At 45.7% G+C, this 13452-nt stretch overlaps 1 protein-coding gene across 2 annotated transcripts in view; it reads right to left on the minus strand.

Annotated features, from left to right (window-relative positions):
- The window catches only part of NEBL (nebulette), a 309628-nt gene that overhangs the window by 272576 nt on the left and 23600 nt on the right, over positions 1-13452 (minus strand). For both annotated transcript variants that reach the window (XM_040352495.1, XM_040352496.1), the window contains exon 2: positions 428-522. In XM_040352495.1, the coding sequence (XP_040208429.1) occupies positions 428-522 (95 nt within the window). The remainder of the gene's footprint in view (positions 1-427; positions 523-13452) is intronic.

The raw sequence follows: 13452 nt of genomic DNA on the forward strand, positions 1-13452 counted from the left end.
ATAGATCAAAATGATCAAATGTGCTGTTGAATAAAGATGCATTTTTTTCTGGAACCGTGTATGATCACCATATCAAAAAAAAATTGTAAACAGAAATGACAAACTAGTCTTAAATTATAATTGTGAACCAAAATTTGTGTGTGAGCCGCTCAGGCTGTATGGGAATAAAGTCCTGTGCCCACCACTGTAAGACCCTTTTCACACTGGGGCTGTGCAGGCGCCAGCAGTAAAGCGCTGCTAGTTTTAGCTGCGCTTTACCGCTGTTATAGCAGCGCTCAGTGGACCCCCACCAGGCCACGCCCCCAACGTGTTTCACTCCGCCCACCGGAGCTTACTCATGGGGATGTGCGGCTCTCGGGACACCAATCACTCTATTATATATAAAAAATTGCACGTATTCTTTTTGTTCTGCTCATACGGTACTTACGAGTTGCAGTATGGCTTTTTGTCATATCCCTTGTAGTTATTCATATTTAGAGTCATTTTACAAACTTCGCAGCTGAAGCATCCTTTATGCCAATACTAGAAGAAAAAAAAACAACAGTTAGTCACAAATTAGTAATCAGCTCATTCAATCATAAAAAAAACCTAAACAATGTTAAAAGCTTGTTAATTCCAATAACTGCTCATGCCCATGAATAAAAAGTTGAAGAGACAAAGGGCTAATTGCTTAATGCTTTTGACAAGTGGTGAGTAAAAGCAATTATATGCTGTAGGCTGTGTGAGTCTTTATGATATCACGAGGTGTGAAAATGATGCGCGCAGAAGATTAGTACAAGACGCTCACAGTAATTTACACCCGCTGCAGCAGGCATGCTCTCAGAAACTGTCAGCCATACAGAACATTACTCAGAGAGCTGATAGGCATGCCACTGGAAAAGCTATGGGCTTATCTACTAGATGCACCAGCACCTGGACGCAACAATTTTCAGTTAAAGCGAAGTTCCACCCAAAAATGTAACTTCCGCTTTTCGGAATCCTCCCCCCTCCAGTGTCATATTTGACACCTTTCAGGGGGAGGGGGGAGCAGATACCTGTCTAATACAGGCATTTTGCTCCCACTTCCGGGCATAGATAGCCGAGCCACCCGCAGCTATCTACACCACTTCTGGTGCCTCCTCCGTCCCCCCCCGCTGTGTTCTGGGAGGCACACAGGTGCCAGAAGACAGCAGGGACCAGTGGGATCGCGCAGCGCGAATCGCGTAGGGAACCATGAAGTGAACCTGCAAGGCTTCACTTTCTGATTCCCTTAACGAAGATGGCGGTGCCTCCACCTGAGAGCCGAGGGACAGATGGGCTTAGGGTGCCGACATCGCGGGTGCCCTGGACAGGTTTTTAAAAAAATAAAATTGGGGATAGTTTTATGGTATTTTTATTAATATTTTTTTTTTTTTAACTAGTAATGACAGCGATCAGCGATTTTTATCGTGACTGCGACATTATGGCGGACACATCGGACACTTTTGACACTATTTTGGGGACATTGTCATTTTTACAGCAACCAGTGCTATAAAAATGCACTGTTTACTGTGAAAATGACACTGGCAGTGAAGAGGTTAACCTGTAGGGGGCGCTGAAGGGGTTAAGTGTCTCCTAGGGAGTGATTACTACTGTGTGGGGGCGTGGCGTGTGACGTCACTGAGCATCATTCCCTATGACAGGGAACAGACGATCGGGTCTGCGGGTCCGGCGGCGGCGCGACCCACGGCTCTTAAAGCGGATCTCCCGCGGGCATTCGTTTTTTTTTTTGGGGGGGGCATTAAATTATTTATTGCGTTTAAACAGAGGACTCACGCTTCTGCTGTTCAAAGTCGTCCGCTATCCGATTTCGTTTGAAATGATAAGTTATATTATTATTGCAGCGCCGTTTCCATTTTGCTTTTGGGCAATGTGAAGCCCACAAGCACGTCAACTTCGGGTTTCCATCTAAACGGGCGTCACATTCGGGTCTCCTATCACAGATTGCTCTGAAAGTGACGCCCATCGTCGCCATCTTGCTACACCGCTTGACCCTTCTCGCTCTATCATTACTGTGCATGAGTGTGGGGAGTAGCAAGATGGTGGCGACGGAACGTCACTTCCGGATCAATCTGTGATGGGGTGCCTGATGTGACGAGCCAGCGTCGCGCTTTATGGAAATCCCGCGATAACTCCGAGAAAACCTCTGCAGGATATGACGCTCTGCCCGAAGAAAACCCGCAAAGGAGAGACAGGAAGCCGAGTGACAGCTGCTGCTAACAAAGGTACTGTCAAAAGTTCCGTTCCGTTCTGCATTCTTGTCTGTTTTTTGATTAAGCCAATGTCTTTAAATAGGGTGGAGCTCCGCTTTAAAGGCGACGTACCCGTACGTGCCTGTGCCCAGCCGTGCCAATCTGCCTACGTATATCGGCGTGAAGGGGTCCTTAAGTGGTTGATATTCAAATTATCAGCCCTTGCAGCTTCAGAAAGAAATAGCGATTAGTAGGTTATATTTAGCGAACTGAACAGCTAAACCATATAAATGTTTGCGTTACACCAGAGCTCATCTTTAAACCAATTCAAACAGTTATTGAAGCGTTCGGTAATTATGTTATTTTGTACAGCAGCTATCCCCGAACACCTGACATCAAACAGCACAACACAGTCCCCAGACTAAGCAAATTTCAAGGTCTACTTACAAATGCAAATTAAATAGAAGAATTCTAAAGTTGCACAAAGCAATTAGATTACACATTGAGATGTCCCAAAAATGTGAAATGCGTGTCACATCTACTCCGGCAAAGAACTGAATGTGACGGGTGGGAAGTTATTACTTGTTGCAAAAACATCCTCATTGTTTTATCTACCTTCATTTTAATGCAACAAATTATCAATTTGCCAGCAACCACTGAAAAACGGCCCTCAGATGATTTGCCGCATTTATAAAGCACACAGATTTGTTCACATTCATCCATTGGAAAATCCAGGGCTCAGTTACATACTCCTAAGGCTTCATTTCCACTGGCGTTTTTACAGCCACTTTTTTTAGCCTTTTTTACAGCTTAAAAACACCTGTCCATGTTTATTTTGTAAAAAAAAAAAAAAAAAAAAAAAATTTTATTTGTGAGCTGGAGCTCAAAAACGCTGCGGTAGCGTTTTTGCTCGTTTTTGAGCGTTTTTTAATGTCTGGCGTTTTTAGGCTGCATTCAGACCTGGGCGACAAAATGCCTGAAGCGCGACGCTCGATACGCTGGAGGGGCGAATTTCCATTTCTGTCTATGAGATGGTTCACATCTCACGCCGAACGCCGAAACGCCGTACGCCTGCTGCCTGAAAACAAGTCCCGGACCCTTTTTTTCAGGCGGCATTGGCGTTCGGGCATAGACAGCAATGGAAATTCTTTGCAAAAAAAAAAAAGGAAACAAATCGCGGCAAAATACGCCGCGTATGCGGCGTTACAATGTGAATGCAGCCTTACAGCTCTATTGCTGGAGCCACAGAACGCCCTGGTCCCGCGTTTTTTTTACAGCTCAAAAACGCCTATGCCATTTGCAGCTCAAAAACGCCTATGTGGGCATGATGCCATAGAACAACATGGACAGGCATTTTTGCAGCTTAAAAACAGCTCTCCATGTTAGTCTATGGCCTCATGCCCACCATGACGTTTTTGAGCTGTAGATGGCTGAGCCGTTTTTAAGCTGCAAAAAAAAAAACAGGACCAGTGTGTTCTGAAGCTCCAGCTTTAGAGCTGTAAAAACGGCAGACGTTTAAAAGCGCTCAAAAACGCGCAAAAACGCGTATATTTTTTTTTTTAAAACATGGACATGCGTTTTTAAGCTGTAAAAAAGGCTAACAAAAGTGGCTGTAAAAACGTCCATGGAAATAAAGCCTTAGGCTTCATTTCCACTGGCGTTTTTACAGCCACTTTTCTGAGCGTTTTTTACAGCTTAAAAACGCCTGTCCATGTTATTCTATGGCATCATGCCCACATAGGCGTTTTTGAGCTGCAAATGGCATAGGCGTTTTTGAGCTGTAAAAAAAACGCGGGACCAGGGCGTTCTGTGGCTCCAGCAATAGAGCTGTAAAAACGCCAGACATTAAAAAATGCCCAAAAACGCACAACACCGCCCAAATAAACATGGACAGGCGTTTTTAAGCTGTAAAAAAGGCTAAAAAAAGTGGCTGTAAAAACGCCAGTGGAAATGAAGCCTTAAAGCGGAGCTCCACGTTTTTGTTTTAAGTCAGCAGCTACAAATACTTCAGCTGCTGACTTTTAAAATAAGGACACTTACCTGTCCAGGGCGCCCGCGATGTCAGCACCCGAAGCCGATCTATCCCTTGGCTCTCGGTGCTGCCGCCGCCATCTTCGGTAAGGGAATTAGGAAGTGATGTGCAATGCGCGGATCGCGCTACGCTTTCCCACTGGTCCTTGCTGTCTTCTGCGACCTGTGTGTCTCCCAGAAGACAGTTGGTGGGCGGAAGTGGCGTAGATACCCGCAGATGGCTCGGGTATCTATGCCCGGAAGTGGGAGAAAAATACCTGTATTAGACAGGTATCTGCTCCCCTCCCCCTGAAAGGTGCCAAACGTGACACCGGAGGGGAGAGGAATCCAAAATGTAGAAGTTCCATTTTTGGGTGGAACTCCGCTTTATAGCAGGGGTAGGCAACCTTAGAGAGATGGAGATCTACTAAGCTTTTTGCTGTAGGGGCACCAGGCAGGTAGGAGGAGACCCAGGAAAAGAAGGATCTGGGCTGCTCTGTGAAAAAACACAGTGACCAGGAACAGCGATCTCTCTCTACTACCAACCAGTCCACTCCTCCCACAGTTAGAAACACCTCCCTAGGACACACTTAACCCCTTGATCGCCCCCTAGTGTTAAGCCCTTCCCTGATAGTGATATTTATACAGTAATCAGTGGCTATTTTTAGCTCTGAATGCTGTATAAATGTCAATGGTCACAAAAAAGTGTCTGATCTGTCCGCCGCAATGTCGCAGTCCAGCTAAAAATTGCTGATCACCGCCATTACTAGTAAAAAAATAATAATAATAATGCCAAAAATATATCCATTATTTTGTAGACGTTATAACTTTTGCGCACACCATATTGCATATTGCATATTGCGCTTATTGCAATTTTTTTACCAAAAAATATGTAGAATACATATTGGCCTAAACTGATGAAGAAATTTGTTTTTTATTTATTTTCTGGATATTTATTATAGCAAAAAGTAAATAATATACATTGTATTTATTTTTAGTTTTTTATCTTTTTGTTTGTTTTGTCTTGTTTTGTTTTTTGAGTTAGGTGTGAAAATGTATCCGAAACTGGCTAGATGAAATAACTGCATTATCCATATATGTATGAATTTATTAATTTGTCTGTATTATAACTTCATAATAAAATCAGATTGAATATAAAAAGTAAATAATATTGGTTTTTTTTTTGTGAGAAAAAAGTACATCAATTTTGTTTGTGTACAGTGTTGCACGACCGTGCAATTGTCAGTTAAAGCGATGCATTTTACGAAAAATGGCCTGGTCATTAAGGGGGTAAATCCTTCCGCTCAGCTTGGCCCACAAGAATTATGTAAACTATTGTAAAGTATATAAAAAAATGGAGGTTTAGCTTTAAAGAGAAGTTTTGGTCACTCCAGAATTTTTTTTTACATTTCAAATACTGTACCTGCTGACTTTTAATAAAAAGACACTTAACATCTGAGGGATACAGCATTGTCTCCACCTAGGCCAGGTTTTCGCCAGTATTTGGGTCCCCAGCACCGCCATCTTGGACATGGGAAGCTAGCTATAACTGTGTTTTACGGCCGGCTCCCCACAGCACATGCACAAGGCGCACTGCGCTTTCTGAATGGTCCTGATGCCTCCAGGGACAAGTCCCAAGAGGTTGCAGATGTTGTAAAAATTGTGTATATTGATTGTTTTGCTAAAAAGTTATATTGTCTAGAAACTATGGGATATTTTTATTCATTTTTTTTTTATTTATTTTACTAGTCATGCCGGCAATCGGCAACTTATAGCGGGTCTGCGATATTGCGGTGTACATTCACTAACTGACACTTTTGACTCTTTTTGGGGACCAGTGACACTAATACAATAATCAATGTTAAAAATATGCACTGTGCCTGTACTAATGACACTGGCCGGGAAGTGGTTAAAATCAGGGAACATCAAAGGGTTACCTGTATGCCTAGCCAGTGTTTTCTCACTGTGTGGGAGGTGCTTTGACTAGGGGAAGGCATTGATCCATGTTCCTGCTTTACAGGAACACAGGATCAATACCTTCCCTACTGACAGAACGGAAATCTGCCTTGTTTACATAGGTAGATTGCTGTTCTGACCGTGTAACAAATGATCGGACAACATGAAACTAGTGCAATAACTGGCTGGGAAGGGGTTAACATCAGGGCCAATCAAAGAATTAACTGTGTGCCTAGACAGTGTTTTACCACAGTGGGGGAGGTGCTTTTACTAGGGGAAGACATGAATCCATGTCACTGCTTTCCAGAGAGACAGGATCAATGCCTTCCCTACTGACAGAATGGCAATCTGCCTTGTTTACATAGGCAGACAGCCGTTCAGTGTCTCTGCAGAATGATTGGCAGATGCCGGCGACGCGCATTTGTGCCCACTATGTGCAGGGCCATCTTTAATGTTGATTTGACCCTGGGCAAAAAAATCTTGGGGCCCCCTCCACCTGCTCTGAGACATACAATAAATATCAGCTAGACTTAAAATCAGTTTACTGTATCAGATCAGGCAGTGATTGCGATTGGTTGCCAGAGGTTACAGCATATCATTACCATTTACTGACTGGTTGCTAGAGGTTACAGCAAATGATTTCTTCTTGTTGATTGGTTGCTGTACAGTAATACTGCTCACTGATTGGTTGCTAGACATTACAGCACATCATCTCTTCACTGCAGAGGGGCATGATATACATATGAATGCCACAATTATTTACATATGAATGCCACCTTTATTTATATATGAATGCAGCCAATATTTACATATGAATGACGGTTATTTACATGTAAACACAGAGGCCCAGATTCTCAAAGAAGCGCCTATCTTTAGGCGGGCGTAGCGTATCTCAGATACACTACGCCGCCGTAACTTAGAGCGGCAGGTCCCGTATTCAGAAAGGACTTGCGCTCTAAGTTACGGCGGCGTAGCGTAAAATGGCCGGCGTAAGCCCGCGTAATTCAAAGTAGGTTGGTAGGGGGCGTGTTGTATGTAAATGATTGGTGACCCCACGTAAATGACGTGCTTTACGAACGGCGCATGTGCGCGCATGCTCAGTATCACGTCGAATTTTCTAAGTAAATTACGCCCGCTCAATGCTTAGTCGACGTGAATGTAACCTACGCCCAGCCCCATTCACGGACGACTTACGCAAACGACGTAAAATACGATGCTGTTCGTACGTTTCCGACGTCCATACCTAACATGACTTACCCCTGCTTTATGAGGGGTAACTTGACGCCGGTCCGACGCCTTACGTAAACGACGTATCTTGATACGCCGGGCGCACGTACGTTCGTGAATCGGCGTATCTAGCTTATTTGCATATTCAACGCGGAAATATACGGAAGCGCCCCTAGCAGCCAGCGTAAATATGCACCCCAAGATACGACGGCGTAAGAGACTTACGCCGCTCGTATCTAGGCAAAATTCATGCGTAACTGATTCTAAGAATCAGGCGCATAGATACGACGGACTTACGACGGCGTACGTGGAGTTACGCCGTCGTAAGTCCTTTGTGAATCTGGGCCAGAGTCTGCAGGTGAGTCATCTGTACACAACAATAGGGCATAGCTGGGCAGCATTAGTAGCAGCACTTCACACTGAGATATCAGGACACAGCAAAGGACTAAAACTTCAAGGGACAAGGGAATTTAAACTGGGATAATTGGCAAGTACGAGTCAGTTGCTTTGGGCCCCACAACAATGACAGGGCCCAGGGCAGCTTCCCCTTTTGCCCTGCCTTAAAGACGGCCCTGACTACCTGAAAAGCCAGATCACGTATATATACACAAAATCCAGCGCACAGCTGCCACCCTGTAACAGTTAAACTGCTAAAGGATGGTTAGCAAGTGGTTAATTTGCAGGGATTTTCTCTCACTTCCTGTTTGGCTACTGTATGGGACAGGAAGTTTAGGGATATCTCTGTAATGAAACACAGATGGTGAAAACAAATCTGACAGGGGTTATAACCCTCCCTTACTCTACCCAAAATGAAAAAAAACTTTTTTTGCCTATAGTCCTACTTTACCTGGCTGTTAAAAAAAAAACGTCCATTTTAATTATCTTGCCTCTTGCTGACCGCCCCACATTTACATTTACTGCGGCAGGGCGGCCACTCTGTGCCAGACCATGTACATAGTAATAAATTCCCCAGCAGCAGAAACAATAAATCCCCCAATAGCATTAATAAATTCCCCCCGCAGCAGCAACAATAAATCCCCCAGATGCAGCATAAACATTCCCCAGTAGCAACAATAGATCCCAGAAGCATCAAAAAATCCTCCAGCAGCCTCAATAAATCCCCCAGCTGCAGCATAAAAATTCCCCAGCAGCAACAATAGATCCCAGAAGCATCAAAAAATCCTCCAGCAGCCTCAGTAAATCCCCCAGCTGCAGCATAAAAATTCCCCAGCAGCAACAATAGATCCCAGAAGCATCAAAAAATCCTCCAGCAGCCTCAATAAATCCCCCAGCAGAAATAATATGGAATGAAGTGGTGTGGAATAGGGTACATACAGCATAGTATATGGAATGACATGATGCTGAAGAGGAAACGTACAGCATGGCCTATGGAAAGAGGCGCTGTGGAATAATAAACATACAATATGGACTAAGGTGGTGTGGAATAGGGACCTTGCTCTCACCTTGTTTCAGAGACCAGTCGTTCTGGTATCTTCCAGCGCTGGCCAGATTGCCAGTCAAGGTTAAAGCAGCCCAGCAATAACTGTTGAAGCTGAATTACAGGCAAACGAAATATACAGATGAATACATATAAGAGAACTGTCCAGCCCTGTGATTTATATCTCCTGTCAGATATTTGCCATCTGTGTCCCATGGAAAGATTTCCCTTCACTTCATGTCCCATATAGGGTTGCCACCTTTTCTTCAAGTCAAACCCAAACACTTTAGCGGCGCACATCATTTTTGTTTTACAGTAAAAGATATACATATATTTTGCAATTAAATAACATTTCTAATCATATGAAGTTAATCACAAGAGTCCCCCTTTACATCAAAGTCCACAGAGTTACCCTTTCACATCTGGATTCACAGAGTTCCCCCTTTTACATCTGAATCTGCAGAGTTCCCTTACACTGTAAGGGGGAGACTTTGCAGACTCAGATGAAAGGGAGAGCTCTGGGGACTCTAACATAAGGGATGCTCTGGGAACCCTGATTTAAGGGGGAACACTGAGAATGGAGAGGACTCTCATATAAGGGGGAACACTGAGAATGGAGAGGACTCTCATATAAGGGGAAACACTGAGAACGGAGAGGACTCTCATGTAAGAGGGAACACTGAGAATGGAGAGGACTCTCATGTAAGGGGGAACACTGAGAAAGGAGAGGACTCTCATATAAGGGGGAACACTGAGAACGGAGAGGACTCTCATGTAAGGGGGAACACTGAGAACGGAGAGGACTCTCATATAAGGGGGAACACTGAGAACGGAGAGGACTCTCATGTAAGGGGAAACACTGAGAACGGAGAGGACTCTCATATAAGGGGGAACACTGAGAACAGAGAGGACTCTCATGTAAGGGGGAACACTGAGAACGGAGAGGACTCTCATATAAGGGGAAACACTGAGAACGGAGAGGACTCTCATATAAGGGGAAACACTGAGAACGGAGAGGACTCTCATGTAAGGGGGAACACTGAGAACGGAGAGGACTCTCATATAAGGGGGAACACTGAGAACGGAGAGGACTCTCATGTAAGGGGGAACACTGAGAACGGAGAGGACTCTCATATAAGGGGGAACACTGAGAACGGAGAGGACTCTCATGTAAGGGGAAACACTGAGAACGGAGAGGACTCTCATGTAAGAGGGAACACTGAGAATGGAGAGGACTCTCATGTAAGGGGGAACACTGAGAAAGGAGAGGACTCTCATATAAGGGGGAACACTGAGAACGGAGAGGACTCTCATGTAAGGGGGAACACTGAGAACGGAGAGGACTCTCATATAAGGGGGAACACTGAGAACGGAGAGGACTCTCATGTAAGGGGGAACACTGAGAACGGAGAGGACTCTCATATAAGGGGGAACACTGAGAACGGAGAGGACTCTCATGTAAGGGGGAACACTGAGAACGGAGAGGACTCTCATATAAGGGGGAACACTGAGAACGGAGAGGACTCTCATGTAAGGGGAAACACTGAGAACGGAGAGGACTCTCATGTAAGGGGGAACACTGAGAACGGAGAGGACTCTCATGTAAGGGGAAACACTGAGAACGGAGAGGACTCTCATGTAAGGGGGAACACTGAGAACGGAGAGGACTCTCATATAAGGGGGAACACTGAGAACGGAGAGGACTCTCATGTAAGGGGGAACACTGAGAACGGAGAGGACTCTCATGTAAGGGGGAACACTGAGAACGGAGAGGACTCTCATGTAAGGGGAAACACTGAGAACGGAGAGGACTCTCATGTAAGGGGGAACACTGAGAACGGAGAGGACTCTCATGTAAGGGGAAACACTGAGAACGGAGAGGACTCTCATGTAAGGGGGAACACTGAGAACGGAGAGGACTCTCATGTAAGGGGGAACACTGAGAACGGAGAGGACTCTCATGTAAGGGGAAACACTGAGAACGGAGAGGACTCTCATGTAAGGGGGAACACTGAGAATGGAGAGGACTCTCATGTAAGGGGGAACACTGAGAACGGAGAGGACTCTCATGTAAGGGGGAACACTGAGAACGGAGAGGACTCTCATGTAAGGGGAAACACTGAGAACGGAGAGGACTCTCATGTAAGGGGGAACACTGAGAACGGAGAGGACTCTCATGTAAGGGGAAACACTGAGAACGGAGAGGACTCTCATGTAAGGGGGAACACTGAGAACGGAGAGGACTCTCATGTAAGGGGAAACACTGAGAACGGAGAGGACTCTCATGTAAGGGGGAACACTGAGAACGGAGAGGACTCTCATGTAAGGGGGAACACTGAGAACGGAGAGGACTCTCATGTAAGGGGAAACACTGAGAACGGAGAGGACTCTCATGTAAGGGGGAACACTGAGAATGGAGAGGACTCATGTAAGGGGGAACACTGAGAATGGAGAGGACTCTCATGTAAGGGGGAACACTGAGAATGGAGAGGACTCTCATGTAAGGGGGAACACTGAGAATGGAGAGGACTCTCATATAAGGGGGAACACTGAGAATGGAGAGGACTCTCATGTAAGGGGGAACACTGAGAACGGAGAGGACTCTCATATAAGGGGGAACATTGAGAACGGAGAGGACTCTCATGTAAGGGGAAACACTGAGAACGGAGAGGACTCTCATGTAAGGGGGAACACTGAGAACGGAGAGGACTCTCATATAAGGGGGAACACTGAGAACGGAGAGGACTCTCATATAAGGGGGAACACTGAGAACGGAGAGGACTCTCATATAAGGGGGAACACTGAGAACGGAGAGGACTCTCATGTAAGGGGTGCTCAGGGAACCCCGATTTACCTTAGTATACTCAGAGGCAGGAGAGAGAATGATTAATGATGGATGGTGAGCTCACTCAGCCGTTGGCAGTCAGCACCTCTCATCCAGATGTATCTGAGGCTGCTGGACTTCACATTTACGGCCCCCACGTTCCTTTTCTGAAGAGTGTAGGCAGACACAGAGGGGTAAGGGTGGGATCGAGCCCTCTCTCCTCTCCCGTCTGTGTAACAGACACTCTTGGTTTAGACAACTGCAGCCAGCAACCCTGCTGGGAAGCCGTAGTCCTGACTGAATAATGTGTCCGAGTTTCAGGCAGTGTGAAACCCGGACACATGATTCCAAACCCGAACTGTCTGGGTTAATCCTGGACAGGTGGGAACCCTAGTTCCATAGCCAAACAGGAAGTGAGCAGAAATCCCTGCAAATTAAGGGAATCCCTTGGGGACCCAGGTCACCAGAACTAGCGTCTTCATTGGAAGATTTCTCCTCTATTACTTTGGGATTTGCTTTTACTTTCAATGACAATGGTAAACAGGACAAATAGAAAGGGTGTATCTACCTAACAGGGGCACAGACAGCACTCTCCACTCTATCCAAAACCCCCCAAAAAAGGTTTTGCCTTTAGTTATACTTTATTAGTTATCATCCATCTCAAGGCACAGATAAGATACCGTATTTTCCGGCGTATAAGACGACCTTTTGCATCTAAAATAATGACCCAAAAGTCGGGTGTCGTCTTATACGCCGGGTACCTGTGTCAGAGGGTGTCAGACGGCGGCCATCCATTATTCAAAAGCCACGCCTCCTCCTCAGACTGTTCCGTGATAGGCGGAACACTAATTTTCCCAGCAGAGCCTCTGTTCAGTGTTCCGCCTATCACAGATGTCCTCTCATCCTCGGCCTCGGACGAGAGGACATCCGTGATAGGCGGAACACTGAACAGAGGCTCTTCTGGGAAAATTAGTGTTCCGCCTATCACGGAACAGCCTGTGAAGGAGGCGTGGCTTTTGAATAATGGATGGCCGCCGTCTGTACGCTGCAAACAGGAGAAGGTAGGGAATGGAATGGCACAGTGAGGCATGTTAAAATGGCACAGCAAGGCATGTTATAATGGCACAGCAACTCAATGGACGAAAGACAGATCGAAATGGAGAACATAGGAAACTTAGTACACACTGATTTTTTTTTCATCCAACCCAGCGAGCTGAACAAAAAAAGAAAAAACTGAAAAGCTCAGGAGGAGATCCTGTACAAACAATCCGATGTTAGTACAGCGATCTCTCCACTGAGCTATTATGCTCTATGACAGGGGTCTCCATACTTTTCAAGCAAAGGGCCAGTTTACTGTCTTTCAGACTTCAGCAGGGCCAGATTTTGACCAGTGGGGGTAGAAAATGCCCCAGGGCCGAGCATCAGTGAGAATAAATACGGCCCCAGTGCTGGTGGGCAATAGGAGAAGGAATAGTGCTCCATCATTGCTATTAGTGGAAGAAATAGTGCCCCACTGTTGGTGTCATTGGGAGGAATAGTGCCTTATATCATTGGGAGCAATACTGCCCCAAAGGCCAGATGAAGGCTAGCAAAGGGCCACATTTACATTAGGCGCCCTTACGCAGGGCAAATTAGCATAGCGCCCGCGCAATTTACGGAGCTACTGCTCCGTGAATCGCGGGCAAATCGAAATATTTGCGTGGGCGCAGAGCAAAAATCGTTGCCCTTTGCCCACGCAAATATTGCGCGGTTCTACCTGAATCTGGGCCACTGTGTATATATATATA

The sequence above is a fragment of the Rana temporaria genome, chromosome 5 (assembly GCF_905171775.1).
Source record: "Rana temporaria chromosome 5, aRanTem1.1, whole genome shotgun sequence".
In the NCBI taxonomy this organism is placed as follows: Eukaryota; Metazoa; Chordata; class Amphibia; order Anura; family Ranidae; genus Rana; species Rana temporaria.